The sequence below is a fragment of the Myxine glutinosa genome, chromosome 1, assembly GCF_964187855.1.
Source record: "Myxine glutinosa chromosome 1, kmMyxGlut1.1, whole genome shotgun sequence".
NCBI lineage: Eukaryota > Metazoa > Chordata > Myxini > Myxiniformes > Myxinidae > Myxine > Myxine glutinosa.
The window spans coordinates 270,468,166-270,487,648 of NC_136261.1; the positions used below are offsets into that span (position 1 = coordinate 270,468,166).

General features: G+C 47.1%; 2 protein-coding genes across 4 annotated transcripts in view; one reads left to right on the forward strand and one right to left on the reverse strand.

Moving 5' to 3' along the window:
* Positions 1–19,483, reverse strand: part of FAXDC2 (fatty acid hydroxylase domain containing 2) — an 881,086-nt gene that overhangs the window by 467,684 nt on the left and 393,919 nt on the right. The gene's annotated exons all lie outside the window — the stretch shown is intronic.
* Positions 1–19,483, forward strand: part of LOC137437495 (carbohydrate sulfotransferase 7-like) — a 35,673-nt gene that overhangs the window by 5,355 nt on the left and 10,835 nt on the right. Inside the window, exons 3-5 of one of the 2 annotated variants that reach the window (XM_068131864.2) lie at positions 726–950; positions 13,258–13,398; positions 13,510–13,656. In XM_068131864.2, coding sequence (XP_067987965.2) covers positions 726–950; positions 13,258–13,398; positions 13,510–13,656 — 513 coding nt within the window. The remainder of the gene's footprint in view (positions 1–725; positions 951–13,257; positions 13,399–13,509; positions 13,657–19,483) is intronic. The other variant, XM_068131873.2, reaches the window with a different exon arrangement.

Sequence of the window (19,483 nt, forward strand, 5' to 3'; positions counted from 1 at the left end):
CACTCCTCACTTTTACATTCTCTCTTTTGTTTATATTTCGTCACATTTATCAATACAGTTATTTTATGTAAGCCCTGGCCTCGATAAGGTCTATTTCGTCCGTGATTGGAGCCTTCACCGTAAAAAAAAATATGGCACACCTCTTTAAGTTCGAGTCAAACAGTGAAACTGGCCACTGGCTCATCAGTGAATAGGCCAATGGCATGCATCTCTGGCAGAATTCCATTTGGTTGCCACTCACCAGGATCATGGGACTCGGACTATATGCATGAGACAGCTCTTACATAATCATCCCTTTTATCCGAACATACTCACACCTAGCTCGTATCGCATTTGGCAAATAGATGCTTTTCCAACTGATGTCACCCCATTCTTCATACCTCAGGTATTTTCAATGTGCCCTTTCACAGTGCTCGGAAAATTTGACGCAGGTGTCTGATTGTACAACCCCAATCAAGCACCACCAAATATAGATTCTACCAAATAATTCAAAAGTCTTTACAGTTAGATTCACATGTTGTGTCGATGGCAAAAAAGACAAGTTTGCATTCTCAACAGGTTGAACGAGGAAGAAAACGAAGACAAAAGGAGATGCTAGACTTCAACACTGCAACATTATAGTAAAAGTACTGTCGCATAATGATTGTTGAATGGAAGTTTGGCAAACATTGTACACTCTGTGATGTCCGACCCCTCCCCAAGCTCATAACATTCATGTCGTGAAGGTTGTGTGTTTGCAACAGAGCACGCAGCAGAAGCAATTGCTGCTGATGAGCACATGGCGCTCGGGTTCATCCTTTGTGGGGGAAATGTTCAACCAGCACCCAAGTGTGTTCTACGTGTTTGAGCCGCTTTGGCACGTGTGGCACGCGCTCTACCCGAGCGGAGCGACTGCCATGCATGGGGCGGCACGAGACGCGCTCTTCGCGCTGCAACACTGTGACTTCCAGGTCAGGACATGGCGACGAGGGGCTCTCATGTGCCTATCCTCAATTTTACTTTGTTATTCAATAAATTATTGTACTTTGTTTGAGGTTAATTAGCCGAATATTTAAAAAAAGTTATGGACAGTTTCGGACGAAACTTGGTGGACAGTTTGGTTGTGTGACAGGGACAAATCGATTCAATCTTGGTGAAGGTCCGAATAATACAAAACATTGATTTTTATTTTTTCAAGTGATTCTTCGCCATTGAGAGATATGGCCAAAAACGATAAGTAGCACTATATTTTAAAACTATGTGGGTGAATTCAGATGAAACATTGTGGACAGGTTGGGTGTGTATGATGAGGACGAATTGCTTAGATTTTGGTGACTGGCAACAGTACCTGCCCTATGGGCGGGGCTTCAATTGGGAGGCCCAAATGAAAAGGCAAAATATCAGAAATTTAAGGCTTTTTTATTTTAAACGATTCATATAAACATCCGTTGAATCATATCACACGCAAATCATCCAAATCTAAACAGTACATGGCGCCCTTTTTGAAAAAAGATTGAATTCCGCAAAACGGAAGCGGCCGCCACACGTCTTTCTCAGTTGCACGTTTATGTGTGAAGTGTGCGTGCCGAATCTGTAACACGGAAGCGGCCGCTACACCTGTTTCTCAGTCGCTTTGCACACGCTGCCGTGTTACTTCGGAGCCGCACGTTTATATAGGCAGAGTTTGTGAGGAGTCGATCTACTCTCTCCTGGTACGAAGAATAAACAGTATTTGTGGAATTTCAACAAAAGTCACATCACTGTTCATATCGGTAAATATTATTCCACCGTGTTTGCAAAAACTGAAAATTGGAAAACTTGGAAAACTTGGAAAAACAATATGGTAAAGCGTGGCGTTACGCGCGCTGCTTGCGAGCAAGGAGGAAGCGGACAAGCGGTAACTTATAAGCGTCTTTATTTCAGGAGCTCACTGTAACACTCGCGCGCTCCGGGCTGCGCGCCCGGTGTATATCATGAGGCTACGCCTACCCCTCGGGCGTGGCCACCGCCCACTTGGTGCGCGGAATGTCACCACGCCAGTGGGCTTTTGTGTCTGCCACACGCGCCCCCCCAGAATTCCCGCGCACCTGGAGGGCCAGTTTGCGGGGCAGACGGATGACCCGACCGAAGCGCCCCCTGGCGATCGGCGGCATCCGGGGTGCAGGGATGCCAGGTGGGATGCCCCTGGCTGCCCCTGGGATGGGTGCAGGACCGGGGGGCGGCGTGGCGGCGGGGCTGGGCGGTGCCGGGGGTCCGCCCGCAGGGGGGCGGCCCTGACGTGGTGGTCGGGCCACTGGCGGTGGATGGTCCACGTCGAGGTGGGCTGGCTTGAGGCGGTCTACCGAAACGCGGTCAGGAGTACCGCCGATGTCCAGGGTGAAGTGCTTCGCCCCGGTCTCCAGCACGCGGAAAGCCCCGTCATACGGGGGCCGCAGTGGTGTCCGGTGGGCATCGTGGCGGACGAAGACGTACTCCACCGTGCGAAGCTCCGGGGCGACGTGCGTCGGTGGGTGCCCGTGGCATGCCGTTGGCACCGGGGCGAACCTCTGGGCGGTCTCTTGCAGAGCGGAGCGCTGCTGTAACACTCGGCGCGGACCATGGTGCCGTGGAGTCGGGGAGGAACTCGCCCGGCACCCGCAGCGGTTGCCCGAAGACCAACTCCGCCGCGGATGCGCGCAGGTCCTCCTTGGGCGCCGTCCGGAGGCCCAGCAGGACCCAGGGGAGCCTGTCGACCCAGCCGCCATCGCGGAGGGTGGCCCGGAGCGCGGCCTTCAATGAGCGGTGAAATCGCTCACACAGGCCATTAGCCTGGGGGTGGTAGGCCGTGGTTCGGTTCAGCCGGACCCCGAGCCCCTGCGCGACCGCCCCCCAGAGCTCCGAGGTGAACTGGGGGCCGCGGTCGGACGAGATGTCTGAGGGGGCGCCGAACCGGGCGACCCAGGTGGCGATGAAAGCCTGCGCGAAATCGGCCGCCGTTGTCGACGCCAAGGGCACGGCCTCCGGCCACCGGGTGCTGCGGTCCACCATGGTGAGGACGTAGGTGAAACCCCGCGATGGGGGCAGAGGTCCCACCAGGTCCACGTGGACGTGGTCAAACAGGCGTTCCGGCACCGTGAACGGGGCCAACGGGGCCTGGGTGTGCCGGTGCACCTTGGCGCGCTGGCACGCGAGGCACGTCCTGGCCCAGCCGCGGACGGCCTTCCGGAGGCCATGCCAGACGAACTTGTCGGCGATCAGCCTTTGGGAGGCCCTCGCGCCTGGGTGGGACAGGCCGTGGATGGCGTCAAACACCTGGCGCTGCCAGCCCGCGGGCACGATGGGGCGAGGATGCCCGAGGGAGACGTCGCACAAGAGGGCCCGCCCGCGCCGTCGAACGCCACCTCGGTGACGCAGAGGCCCGTGACGGCGGTCCGCAAGGCCTGGACGTCGGGGTCAGCGGCCTGGTCCGCTGCCATCTGGGCATAGTCGATGCCGAGGTGGACTGCGTGGGCGACGGCCCGGGAAAGGCAATCCGCCTCCGGGTTGTCCTTCCCCACGACGTGCTGGATGTCCGTCGTGTACTCGGACACGGCCGAGAGGTGACGCTGCTGCCGGGCCGACCACGGCTCAGTGACCTTGCCCATTGCGAAGATCAGCGGCTTGTGGTCGACGAAGGCAGTGAACGCACGGCCCTCTAGCAGATGTCGGAAGTGCCTGACCGCCAAGTGAAGCCCGTGCAACTCGCGGTCGAAGGTACTGTAACGGCGTTCGGGCGGGCGAAGCTGCCGGCTAAAGAACGCCAGCGGTTGCCAAGCTCCACGCACCCATTGCTCGTGCACCGCGCCCACCGCGTAGTCCAAGGCATCGGTGGTGAGGGCGATCGGTGCATCGGGCGCCGGGTGCGCGAGCATGGTTGCGTTAGCCAAGGAGAGCTTCGCGCCCGTGAATGCCGTGTCCATCTGCTCGGTCCAGGTAAATTCGCCTTTGCCCGGCTTACCTCGGAGAGCTTCGTGCAGGGGGCGCAGGAGCTGGGCGATACGGGGCAGGAACCGATGGTAAAAGTTCACCATGCCCAGGAACTCCTGCAGCCCTCTGATCGTGCGGGCGCGCGGAAACCCCTTCACCGCCTCCACCTTGGCCGGCAGGGGGACGGCTCCGTGCCTGGTGACACGGTGCCCCAGAAAATCGATTATGGTGGCGCCGAACCGGCACTTTGCGGGGTTCACAATCAGGCCATGCTGGCTCAGGCGTTCGAAGAGCGTGCGGAGGTGGCGTAGGTGCTCTTCGCGGGACGCGCTGGCGACGAGGATATCGTCCAGGTAGACGTAGACAAAATCCAAGTCACGCAGGACGCTGTCCATCAGTCGCTGGAACGCCTGAGCCGCATTCTTCAGACCGAAGGGCATGCGCAGGAACTCGAAGAGTCCGAATGGCGTGATGACCGCCGTCTTCGGGACATCCTCCGGCCTGACGGGGACCTGATGGTAGCCGCGTATGAGGTCCACCTTCGAGAAGAAGGACATGCCCGCCAAACGGGCGGAAAAGTCCTGAATGTGGGGGACGGGGTAGCGGTCGGGAGTCGTGGCGTCATTGAGACGGCGATAGTCCCCGCACGGTCGCCATCCCCCGCCGGGCTTCGGCACGATGTGCAGCGGCGACGCCCAAGCGCTCTCTGAGCGCCGAACGATGCCGAGTCGCTCCAGGGTAGCGAACCCCGCTTTTGCCACCGCCAGCTTCGTCGGCTCGAGGCGGCGTGCCCGGGCGTAGACCGGTGGCCCGACGGTGGGGATGTGATGGGCCACCCCGTGCTTGACGGCCCTCACCGAGAAGGTGGGCCATGTGAGGGCCGGGAAGCCGGCGAGGAGGCCGGTGAATGCGTCCGCTGCCGGAAGCGTACTGACCAACGTGGCCGGAACCGAACCGTTCGGCAAGCCGCTTGACAAGCCGCTCGTTGAGCTGGGCAACGCACAAGCGAGCGAGCTGAACGTCTCGGCCTGGACAAGACATCTGCGCTTGACGTCGACCAGGAGCCCATTAGCGCACAGGAAGTCCGCGCCAAGCAGTGCCATGGGCACGTCGGCGGTGACGAACGTCCATCGGAAAACCTGCCCTCCGAAATGCAGTGACTTGGTTCTGATTGCTGCGGGCGCTTTGTAACCTGCCATTGCTATCACGAAATCTGTGATTCAAATCGTCTTTTAAACATAATCTTCGGCATTTAGACGAAACGGTGGTAATTTCAAAATGATTAGTCATAATTGCTCTGTTCCTGAATGCAAATCGGACTCACAGAAATATAGGAACATGGGAGATATCCGTGGAAAAGAGGAGTCGAGTTCGTGCCGTTTCCCATTTATACAATCATCTGGCGGGGGCAGTAGTTTTAGCGCCCGCGTACGAGCACACACACACACACACACACACACACACACACACACACACACACACACACACACACACACACACACAAGGCTCTGTTCATTTAGTCCTAGAGATTTGCGAATGGAGATGGCAACCAGTGGTGGTGGTGCGTACACATGCACATGCACAAACACACACATGAATCATGATTTACCCATGCAAATGAATCGTGATTTACACACACACATGAATCATGATTTACACACACACATGACTCATGATTTACACACACACATGAATCATGATTTACACATACACATGAATTGTGATTTACACACACATGCAACGTGATTTACACACACACATGAATCATGATTTACACACACACATGAATCATGATTTACACACACACATGAATCATGATTTACACATACACATGAATTGTGATTTACACACACATGCATCGTGATTTACACGCACACATGCATCGTGATTTACACACACACATGCATCGTGATTTACACACACACATGCATCGTGATTTACACACACACACATGCATCGTGATTTACACACACACATGGATCGTGATTTACACACACACATGAATCATGATTTACACAAACACATGAATTGTGATTTACCCCTGCACAAGATTCGTAATTTATACACACACATGAATCATGATTTACACACACACATGAATCATGATTTACACACACACATGAATCATGATTTACACATACACATGAATTGTGATTTACACACACATGCATCGTGATTTACACACACACATGCATCGTGATTTACACACACACACATGCATCGTGATTTACACACACACATGGATCGTGATTTACATATACACATGAATCATGATTTACACATAGATATGAATCATGATTTACACACGCATGAATCGTAATTTACACACACACACACACACACACACACACACACACACACACACACACACACACACACACACACATGAATCATGATTTACACATACACATGAATCGTGATTTACACACACATGGATTGTGATTTACACACACACACACACACACACACATGCATCGTGATTTACACACACACACACATGCATCGTGATTTGCACACACACACACACACATGCATCCTGATTTACATATACACATGAATCATGATTTACACATACATATGAATCATGATTTATACACACACACATGAATCGTGATTTACACACACACACACACACACACACACACACACACACACACACACACACACACACACACACACACACACACACACACACACACACACACATCATGATTTATGCACACACATGAATCATGATTTACACACACACATGAATCATGATTTACACACACACATGAATCATGATTTACACATACACATGAATCGTGATTTACACACACATACATCGTGATTTACACACACACATGCATCGTGATTTACACACACACACATGCATCGTGATTTACACACACACATGGATCGTGATTCACATATACACATGAATCATGATTTACACATACATATGAATCATGATTTACACACACACACACACACACACACAAACGCACACACACACACACATACATGAATCGTAATCTACACACACACGCATGAACTTCTGCGGTTGTTATTGCCGTACACCGCTTTATCATTGATTCATGAACCATACACCGCTTCAATCCATGAACTTTGTATTCATGACATTGGGATTAAAGTGTCATGGTCATATTTACTATATTATTATTATTACGATTACGAAAACGATACTAATGAAACAATACACTATTGTATTAAGAAACCTGGGCTTAATTTGTCTGAAACGGGCGAAGGTGAGGCATGAAGCCTAAGGCCTATACGTACCGTTTTGTTGGAAGAGACGTAACGCCGATGCTTTCGATATTTGATGATCATTTTAACAATCGGTTTGTTTGTGTTTCACACAGAATGAAAAACGTGAAGGTAGAGCATGGCGATTGTGATATATGACAGGCTCGATGATATGTTCGGCCTGAACGAAATTGGAATGAAAATGTCGGAGTGTGGAGAGTCAGCAGCCGTACCGCCGTAATGACATCAGACGTAATCACATCACCCTGTCATGTGACCAGATCCTCAGCTCTGATTGGTATACGTTTGAGGGAACATAATAGATACAGTCACGTGGAAATGTAAGTACACCCCATGTAAAGTTTTGACTTTTTCAAGATATTTCAACATACAGCTATTTGATCTTCATTTCAACAATATTGATAGATAAAGGTGATATAATATAACAAATATCATGAAACATTTACATTTGTTGTAGTCCATTGTATAATTTAAATAAACATAAATGCAAATTTCGCATGTGGAAAAAATAAGTACACCCTTGGCTCTAATAGGTGGTATTTCCCCCTTTGGCAGAAACAACCTCAAGTAGGCGTTTCTTATAACTGTCTACCAGTCTCTGACATCGACTGGGAGAAATTTTTGCCCACTCCTCCATGCAGAATTCTTTCAGCTGTGCGATGTTTGATGGGTTTCTTGCATGCACAGCTCGTTTCAAATCCCCCCACAAAATCTCGATGGGATTTAGATCCGGGCTTTGACTTGGCCATTCCAGAACCCTCCATTTCTTTCTTTTCAGCCATTCCTTGGTGGATTTCCTGGTATGTTTAGGGTCATTGTCATGTTGCAAGGTCCACCTTCGGTTGAGCTTCAACTTTCCGACAGATGTCCTCACATTATCCTCAAGAACCCTCTGGTACAATGAAGAATTCATAGTGGATTCTATGATGGTGAGCTGCCCAGGCCCTGATGCAGCAAAGCTGCCCCAAACCATAATATTTCCACCACCATGCTTTACAGTTGGTATCAGGTTCTTGTGGTCAAATGCTGTCTTTGGTTTTCACGAAACATGTCTTCTGGTACTGTGGCCAAATAGCTCTACCTTTGACTCATCTGTCCAGAGCACATTGTTCCAGAAGTGCTGGTCTTTGCCTAGTTGCTCATTGGCAAACTTTAGTGTTGCCCTGATGTTCTTTCTGGACAGCAAAGGTTTCCTCCTGGCACACCTCCCATGTAGATCAAACTTGTGCAGCCTCTTTCTAATGGTAGACTCGTGCACTTTGACATCAACAGTGGCAAGAGCTACCTGTAGGTCCCGTGATGACATTCTGGGGTTCTTCGAGACTTCTTTCAGCATCTTGCGGTCTGCTCTCAGGCTGAACTTGCTGGAGCAGCCTGGCCTGAACAAGATGGCAGTTGTTTGGAATCTTCTCCACTTGCAGATGATCTTCCAGACAGTCGAATGATTGATTTCAAATTGTTTGGAGATCTTTTAAAATCCCTTCCCAGACTCTTTGGCATCTATAACCTGCTTTCTGAAGGCCTCAGAGAGCGCTTTTGATCGAGGCATAGTGACGCCGCACACTTCAACAACAAAGAGCAAACCAAGCTAAATGTCTGAGGTTTAAATAAGACAGGTTCCTCCAAGATCCTCTCCAACGATGTTCTCATCATTTGCACCTGAGCTGGTGCACCTGATTCTAATTTTAGGTATTTGAAGTAGTGATAAATGTAGGGGTGTACTTACTTTTTCCACATGCGAAATTTGCATTTATGTTTATTTAAATTATACAATGGACTACAAAATGTAAATGTTTCATGATATTTGTTATATTATATCACCTTTATCTATCAATAATGTTGAAATGAAGATCAAATAGCTGTATGTTGAAATATGTTGAAAAAGTCAAAACTTTACATGGGGTGTACTTACTTTTTCACGTGACTGTACATACATACATACATACATACATACATACATACATACATACATACATACATACATACATACATACATACAAACGGCCAAACACTGTTCTAGACGGCTTTGCCCTATGGGCTACGCCATAAAAAAATAAGTTGTGGATGGGTTATTACAATACTTGGTGGATGAGTTGGGTCGGTGACAAGAACAAGCCGATTAGATTTTGGTTCATGTCCGAATGCAAATCCGGCCTATCAGTGGGATCCAAAACGTAAACTGTTCAACCTGGTGGAGATGTGCACTCTATCGAGTGCCGAACCAGTTCTCTCCTGTTTTTTGCGCCATCTCCATAGTGTATAGACCATTTAGCCCATCACATCTGTGTCTTATCCAAAGCTATCGGTTTCTCTGTCAGTTTACTTTGTTTCGTGGCCATTATAGGTGGACATGAGGGCATTTAGGCATCATACACAGTGTGCATTAGCTCCACTTGCGAATCAGACCAGGTAGAGCAGGCACATCACCCCCTCTCAAAATGATCATTATGGAGTCAGCTGGGTATTTCATGACGATTCTGTTGCACGATGATAAATATTTTGGGCTGAATTCAGTTTCCCTAGCTCCGAGTGAATCTCTAACAATCCCAGCTTTCCACCCACTTCTACTGCTTTGTGCATCTTTTCTCCTGTTTATGGAACTTCCTTCTTTCCTCCAGGGACTTCCCTCCTGGGCATCAATCAAGCAATGCACTTACATTTCACGTTACCATTATATACATCTCACCACCACCATTATCTTGGCTTTGTTCCCTCTGTCACATTGCTCTTCCATCCGTGGAAAAGTATCACTTCAATATCCTTGTCACTTTTCCATGCACTCTACTCTTATCTTGCTATAATTCACCAAATATCCATCTGTCTGTTCGAAGGTTCCGTAAAAACTACAGAACCCATCGCAAAGATATTTTGGGTGGGTAATCCTGGGACCCCTGGGAGTAAAATAGGCATTTAGTTTTCCCAATTTCAGCTTTGGTCTCCAGCATTCTCAGGTTTGGACTCCCGCATAGCATTCGCGTTCGCATAACGTTCATTGTGACGATGTTCTCATTGTGACGATGTATGTGTTCACAGTAGTGTTTGACGTGACGGTGTGAACGTAATTTCGTAATGTTTTTCGTTTCGTAATCCTTTAATGAACGTTTAATGTTTAATGAACGTTTAATGCCCTTCGATATCCGGGGCCGCATGCGCGCTACACTGGACGGGCCAGCGTGTACCTTGCCCTTCGCCGTCATGCTTGGGTAAACCGCTGAGCCCCATCTGTGATGGGGACTGGGGCTTGAGACAGTGTCCCACGAACGAGGAATTCCCAGTAAGCGCGAGTCATCAGCTTGCGTTGATTAAGTCCCTGCCCTTTGTACACACCGCCCGTCGCTACTACCGATCGGACGGTTTGATGAGATCCTCGGATCAGACCCTGCACGGGCCGTTCTCGGCTCGTGCCGGTGCACCGAAAAGATGAGCGAACTTGACTGTCTAGAGGAAGTAAAAGTCGTAACAAGGTTTTCGTAGGTGAACCTGCGGAAGGATCATTATCGGGACAACATGAGAGCGAGCGAGACGTGAGACGTACGTGGTACGTGATCGTCCATGTACTGTTTAGCCATGTATTGTTTAGATTTTGATGATTTGCGTGTGATATGATTCAACGGATGTTTATATGAATCGTTTAAAATAAAAAAGCCTTAAATTTCTGATATTTGACCTTTTCATTTGGGCCTCCCAATTGAAGACCCGCCGTAGGGCGGGTACTGTTGCTAGTGTACATTAATCCCACTCTATTGAAATAGCACAATTTTTAATAGGACTTCAAAGACAATATTATCTATTTTGTGGTGACCATCACAACAGGGTATTTCACACATTCCATATCTTGTTTGTTAATTTGCCTGTGAACCCAAAGTGTGGCGAGTACATTCCCAACTATGCTTTACTCTCGCTCATCTTCACTGCCGATAATAACTCATTATTATAGAATCTTTCATACAGAAACTAAGCTCCTCTTGGAAAGGGAAATGTATTTTGTTTCTACTTCGACTCTCCTTCTACAAAAATGTATCTTCATCTCCCTCTACATCTTCTTATTATAATAGAGCAAACGTACATGGTTATGTATGTCGCTATGTTTATATGCGACGATAACGTCTTCTTCTTCTTCAAATAAAATTACCACCCTCTTAATTGCGTTAAGACTGCTGAGAACCCCCAGACCTTTGACGACCCTTTAATTCCCCCAAGACCCTTCAGACCCCAAAGACCCAAAACACCCAAAATACCCTTCAAGGCCCTGAGGCTCAAAAAGACCCTGAATACCCAAAAACCCAAAACACCCCGAAGACCCAAAACACCCAGAAGACCCAAAACACCCCGAAGACCCAAAACACCCCGAAGACCCAAAACACCCGGAAGACCCAAAACACCCCGAAGACTCAAAACACCCCGAAGACCCAAAACACCCCGAAGATCCAAAACACCCAGAAAACCCAAAACACCCAGAAAACCCAAAACACCCCGAAGACCCAAAGCACCCCGAAGACCCAAAACACCCCGGAGACCCAAAACACCCCAAAGACCCAAAACACCCCGAAGACCCAAAACACCCAGAAGACCCAAAACACCCCAAAGACCCAAAACACCCCGAAGACCCAAAAACACCCCGAAGACTAAAAACAGCCCGAAGACCCAAAACACCCCAAAGACCCAAAACACCCTGAAGATCGAAAACACCCCGAAGACCCAAAACGCCCCGAAGACCCAAAACGCCCCGAAGACCCAAAACGCCCCGAAGACCCAAAACGCCCCAAAGATCCAAAACACCCAGAAAACCCAAAACATTCCAAAGACCCAAAAGACCCAAAAGGCCCAGAGGATCCAAAAGACCCTGAAGACCCAAATGGCCCTGAAGACCCAAAACACCACGAAACCCAAAAGACACCGAAATGGTCAAAGATGCCTACCCCTCTGAAACGACGTGTGGTGAGGCACGCGGAGCGCGCCGAGTCACGCTAGTTCCTACAATAATGTATCTTTCGTCAAGTGTTTCTTCTATACTGCACTACGTCGACGAATGTCATGCTCCGCCTTGCTGGTGTATTCCAGACACTAATTTGTTGCAAGTGTGTTGTTGTTTTTGTTGTTATTCCCACACCCCTCCAGGAGTTATCAGCCCCACCCCTCTACCCTGGGTCAGTTACCCAGCTTGCATAGTGGTTAAGCAATTGGTTCACTTTGTCTGTCTGACCATCACATCTGTCTGTTGATCGTCAGTCGATGATCAAGGAACTACTTAATTTCAGTTGAGTTTTATGTCTACCAGAACACAGACTTGGACATTTTGAACACTGTAGAACACGAATCGGAACATGAAGCTGCAGTTTGGCAGTTCTCTGGCTTTGAATTTGGCAAATTGTATGGAGTCTCTTCCTGAGCATGCATGCACACCTGTGGTAAAGCAATTGCTTCAGTCTGTCTGTCAGTCTGGCAGTCAAACAAAATTGAAAATCATTTCAAATAGGAAAAGTATTGTTTTTTGGATGCCATAAAGGACAAAAACAACAGGCACAAATAACTAATTCAATGTGTTGAATAAGGTGGTGTTAAAGAGGGTGCATCAACGGCAGTGAACGACCAATTCAATGTTTTGTTTTGTTTTTCTACCGCCTTTAAAACGTTTAGTTTATTTTAATTGAATCAATAAAGCCTGTCTGCACGCACGGTACTCACCTCACTAAAAAATGGCGTTACGTAGTTTTTGAACAGCTCTATATCGAGGTTAAACAATCCGTAACCGTTTGACGATTAAGCTCATTCTGATTAACTGTGGTGGAGGGTGACATGGATAAGAGGTGTCAAGTTAATATTTTAATAGTGCATTAAATGTGTTTCCCAATCACGCTGTTCATCTTCCCAAAGTGCTTTAAATGTGCGTTTCCAAATCGGCCCGTTACTGGATTTTGTCGCAGGTTGTGACCACAGTGCGGTCATTCTTGTTTCTCATGCTGATCTCACCCCCTTCTACCAATAATCCTAAAATGGTGTTCGTATTTAAATATGCCTATCTCTCAAGCTTCACGCGTTGCTTTTTTTTTGCACATCAACCCACAGGTTTTGGATATGTACAAGAAGGCTGAGCCCAACATCACTAGCAGAGACCTGTTCCACTGGGAAAACTCCCGTGCACTTTGCTCTCGTCCTTTGTGCGAGCACGCTACGGATTCATGGCATGCCAGTATCGTTAATACCAAGGTTATTTTCGACACTCATCTCATATCCAAATCACTTGATTTCATCCAAGTCAATTTCTGTCTTTTTATTATGTGCACCCATCTTTCTTTAAACCATTTAATCCAAAACCAGGAATGCAAGCGAACGTGTCCTTCACGAGACATGAATGCTGTGGGATCAGAATGTGCTACACGTGCTGCTGTAGTGATCAAAACTGTACGGATAATGGACCTTGAGGTCCTCAAAACTCTGATCACTGACCCGAGGCTCCAGATGAAGGTACGGGGATCTTTGATTGAGGCTCAGGAAGATTCTAAACACATTGCTCCCCGTTAACAAAATTAAATGATTTTAATGTTCTAAAATGTATTGAACTTTATTGTTTTTAATTGAACTGGAAGGGGCATCATATATTTATTTTGAAAACAAATGAAACCTTGGTACAGATTGGTCTATGGTAGCCTACCTAATATTTACCTCCGCCACCTAAGGTGGACGGAGGTTATGTTTTCACCTATGTTTGTGTGTCATCAATATCTCGAAAGGTTATGGACGGATTTAGACGAAATTTGGTGGATATGTTCGGTGTATCAGAGCTGATTATATGTTGGTGAAGATTCAGATTTGAATCCAGATACGAATTATTTTTAAGTGATTCTTCACCATTGAGAGATAGGACCAAAAACGATATACTGTATAGTGTGATATCTCAAAGACCTTTGGACGGATTATGACAAACCTTGATGGGTGAGTTTGGTAGGTGACAATACCAAGCCGATTCGATTTTGGTGATGCAGATCCGGCCTACCAGTGGGCTCCAATTTTTGTTTTTACATGGTCTCGTTTCGTGGAAGAACTATGACAGAAAAGATCAGGACACAACATAACAAAGGGAACAGCAGGAGAAAGGGGAAACAAATAGCAGCGATGAGGAAGAAGGTAGGTGGAAATGTACAATCAAGGGATGCAGGTACGTAACAATGAGGGTTAGGGGATAATGTAAGCCGTAAGGGGTGGACAAGATGGATACGTAAGGAAAGTTTTGGGAGGGGTGGGAGTGGTTTAGCAGGTGTAGAAAAGGTCATGCTTTTGGATAGCCAGAGATGGTGGTGAATGGGCTGGCTTGAAGACCCGAAGTGAATGTGAAAGGGTCCACAGGTGGGAAAAGTGAGGAATAAATTGGTGGAGGTGAGCAGTGGTTCTGGATTTCGGCAGTTTGATGAGGAGGGGGTTGCTGGTGGACTGCATGCAACTTGCAGATGTTTGGCGGGGGATAGTGGGGGTGGTGGGGTGGGAGGGAGTGGAGGAAGGGGAAAAGAACATGGAGAGGGAAGAGGTTCAAGCCCAGAAATCAGGCGGAAGAAGACAGAAAGACCACTGACCTGTCAGCAATGGCCAAGTGGCCTACCGCCTACTGCCTATAAACGCAGCTTCATTGCGAGAGACACCAATGATCCTGAAAGCCTCGGATTCCACTGCATCAAGCTGAGCAAGATGTGAGGCACGGGAGCCAGCCCAGAGAGGAGAGCAGTATTCTATCAAGCTGTGGATGAAGGCCTTGTAGGGGGATAGGAGTTCAGGTGTGCCAAGGAAGGACTTTGTACGATGAAGGATTCCCAGTCGGCGTCTGGCTTTCGAGGTCAAATTTGAAATGTGGCTTGCCCAAGAGAAATCATAGCTGAGAGTGAGACCAAAGAGTTTGTGTGGCTGGATCTCTTTGAGGCAGTTGTTGAGAAAGTAGATGGGAGGGTCGGCAGAACAGTCCTTAGAGGGGGAGAGAGAGAGAGCGAGAAAGAGAAAGAGAAAGAGAGGCAGAGACACACACGGAGATTTCTCGGGATTGAAAGACATGTTGCAAGAGTTTGGCCAGTTTGTGATTTTGTCAAGGTCTGAGGAGAGGGAAGAGGCTGCTGGCTGTCTGTCAGAAGGATGAGGGATGTCACGATAGAGAGTGAAGTCATCAGCAAATACATTCATTTTCCAGTGAGTCAGTGAGATCATTCATGAATATGAGGAATATGATGGGGTGGAGAACATTGCCTTGAAGTACTCCAGCCTTGACAGGGAGAGGAAAATAAAGGGTTCCGTTGAGAGCCACTCGTTGGATACGAGAGTGGGGGAAGTCAGTAATCCAAGAGTGGAGTTGACCTTGGATTCCATAGACAGACAGTTTGGAGAGCAAGGATGCCAGACTGTATCGAAAGCTCGAGATATGTCAAGAGAGACGACCCTGATCTCATGTCTGATATTGAGGGCCTCCATTCATTGTTGCATGAGTAGAAGCAACATGTCCAAGGTGGAGTGACCTGGTCTGAAAACAATTTGGTGATCTAAAATTAGATTATTGGAGAAAAGGAAGGATTTCATGTCAACCATGATGATGGATTCCACGACCTTGCTGATAATTGGGAGAAGGCTGATTGGTCTGTAGTTGCTAGGATCTGTATTTGCACCTTTTTTGTGTAATGCTTTGATGTTAGCTGATTTTCAAGAATCGTAAACTGTTCAGCCTGGTGGAGGTATGTGCTCTACTGAATTCCATTATCGTCCTACTTTTGAGAACGGTAGTCTCGTTACAAGTTCACCTCCCTCTGAAGTCATATCTGACTCTGATACATGTGATTCCAAAATAACATGTACTTTTTTGAAATGGAGAAAGTGTTCGGAGTAACAACAGAGAGTCCATTTACAATCATGTGAATACTAAATGGATGTAATTTACAAGAGCAAGTCTTTGGCTCAGTGTCATAGCTGAAGAAACCCTGCCAAGTTGATACAGGAGTTTATTCATGCTCATGGAGGAGTGAATAGCATTAGAGGGTCAACAGACTGTCATAGGGGAAAAGTTGGAGAACACGCACCAAAGCCAATGGAGTGGAGTGTCAGGCATGTGAAAAAGGAGGTATGGGTCCACGAGTGTACATAAACTAAGGAGTGAGTATGGGAGACAGCATGAGGTGGCGATCGACTGCAGTCTTGCAGGACTGGAGGGAAGAGCACAAACTGACGGATTCAGGCTGAAGGTTCCATAGATGAGAGAACAGGGGGTGAAACAATTGAGTTGGGAATGAAGCTTAGACCTGTTCGCATCTGTAACACTCGCACCAGAGTTGATTGCTATTAAGGTCCATGTGAATGTCACAACTGTGTTTGGGCCAGTGATGCTCTGGGTTGGTGGACTTGTGGAGGCTCCCATAGGGTATGAGGTGGTGGAGAAGAAGAATAATAATGAGTGCGTGGTTATTCCAGAATGATTTCTGGAAGTTAATGAATGTGGGTTTGAAAATCTGCGTTGTTAGCATGATGTGTTGGATCGCTGCAAGAGGTTCAGAGAGGGACGATTGTGTTCTGGAGCTGTGCACCACGTGAGTGTGTACAACAACACTAAAACCGATTGGGGAGGAGACGAGGGTCAGTATGTGCAGCTGCATCCAGAAGGTAAGTTGGAGACTGCTTCCATATGGGATTGTAAAAAACAATAAAGCTAAGTATTCACCGTGTGAGTGAGCTATCTGGCACCCGAGCCAAATTCATCAAAACAATTCCTGCTCTAACCTACAGGGGGCACTGCATCAGTGGCATGCTGTGCCCTTGCAAGAATAAGTAGAGTTCATAGAACACCTTACCCCATGCAGTCTTGAGAAACAAGGACATGGGCGGGGTCTACGAGCAGCAAATTTGATTGGCCGTGATGATGTAAAATGCCGTAATATTTTGTCCGACTACTGCTACACAAAAGGGTTTTAAAAGTGCCAAAATGGCGATTTGTGTTCTCGTGTTCAAGTCTATAGCTCACTCAATGAAATAAAATAAAGATTTTAAAGGTTGTAGAAAAAATAAAAGTTCAGAAGTTTACCGTCGTTGATGAAGCGTCTTTTACACCTCCTTGTCTAACACATCACATTAGTTCTTCATGCCTGTTGTTTTTGTCCTTTGTGATGGCCTTAAAAACAGTATACGTTTCCTGTTTGAGTAATAATAATAATAATAATAATAATAATAATAATAAAAACCTAATAAAGTGGTGGAGACTAATACTGAAGTTGAATGGCCAAAGAAGGTGGCACATTCAATAGGAAGGCTTGCTATGCCAAGTGGATACAAGTGCCAATGTGACTACAGTGCATCCTGAGTGGTTTGATGATGGTGAGAATAATCTGAGGCTGAGTTATTCAGAATTAAATAATTAACCCTTGGAACTGACAAATTGACTACATCACTGATAATGAAGAAGAGAAACATTAATACGACAGGCCTTGGGTTCTAATGTGACTAATACATCCTGAGTATTTGATGTTTATATGTGGGCAGTGGAATTATGTACATTGTGTCTAATTGAGCTGGATTTTCTGGTTGAAAATGAGTCATTTGGATTTTGAAAGGTGTTGTCTACAAATTATGTCAGAAGTGCCATTTGAGGATCACCATCAGGGAGAGTGGGACAAAGGACAAAGAAGGGAGTTTACTCAAGTTCTTGAAGCAATGGGCAGACAATTTGGAGGGAGCATAAGGTTAAACGTGAATCTGCACATTTGTTGGACTATGTGGTAGAGTGAGTAGTCCAGTAGGAAGAGGGGGGGTATCATGAACCCCCCGGAAATATACTTCTAATCAGTGTTTCTAGATTGGAAAAATTGTGTAGAAAATGATGAGCTATGTTAAAAAGTTGTCGAAATGTCCCACGTATTATTTTTATGCAAATTAGTGCCGCCATTATCGAAAAATATAGTTTCACTATATCTCAGGCAATATTGCAGATAACTGAACAATTAAGGTGTCTAGACAGATGTTGTGTTTTTAACCAATGTTTATTTATTTTGTAGTACAAGGGTCAAACATCATAATAGAACTCTTCTCTTTCCCATTCCAGATAAACAGTCAGGTAAATGCTTCTCCACTATGAATCACTCATCATCGTTTTCAATGAAATCGTCAGAGTCCAACTCGTCCTCTCCTTCCTCGTCCTCCTCCTCTTCCTGTTCACGCTCTCCAGTGTCCAGGAGATCAACTAGCGAGGTTGGTAGGACAGGACCGCAGGACCATACTGGTTTCAACACTCCTTCATCAGTCCTCATCCATCCTTGCCCCTCATCATAGGGTTTTGGCTTTTCCAGAATAGCTTCATCAGCTCGCTTGTACAAGGCGACACGGTGGTTCACACGTTGGACGTGCGGCTTCAGAGCAGAGTGGCATGGAGGAAGTCGAGCCAGGTCGACCTTACACCTGGAAGTGAGTTTATTGTCTTCCCCAACCATTTTGCGTAGCAACTTGGCACGGACGACGTTCACTGAAGACACAACTCTGTCCATACATCAGACAGGTGAATTGCTCCAACTGCCTCAGCACCTCAGGCTTGAGAGTCCAGTAGTCACCGAGTTGACTAAACGCCTTGTGAAACCTGGGGTTCTTCTCCAGCTTTTTCAAGGGCCCCACCTTCCCCTTCCCTTTGAAGGCACTGGTACAGTCTTCTCCGCTGAACACATAGAACCCAAGAAGAGTGGCGCAGTAGTCTTCTCCCAGGGATTCTGCAAGCTCAGAGAGGTTGAGAAGTTGTCGATGTTTCCCTGACCCCGTATCCAGGTATACAGTCAGCTTGATGGCATGAGCATGGTGGAGAAGAATCATGAAGATATCTGTGTCAGGTGTTCTGACCACAGCATTCTTGTATCCGAGGGCACAGCATGATGGAGGTACAATACCACCCTTGTATCAGTCTCTTCCTGGTTGCTGTAGATTGTGGGGAGCTCACGCACCTCAACCTGAAACACAAAGGGGGCATTGCACTTCAGTCACAACCAATTCTGATTCCATGCAGATTCCATTAAGCAATGTTTGGCACGAACAAATGTTTTAGTGATACCAGCAATGATAACAACAATTAAGCTGGAACCCTACGTAGATTTTACGAGGCTAGCTATATCTAACATGGTGCCAGCTAGCTCAGCTCTGCTCTGATGCTGCCTGTTTCTGGTTCCATGCAGATTCCATGAAGCAATGTTTGGCACTAACAAATGTTTTAGTGATACCAGCAATGATAACAACAATTAAGCTGGAACCCTACGTAGATTTTACGAGGCTAGCTATATCTAACATGGTGCCAGCTAGC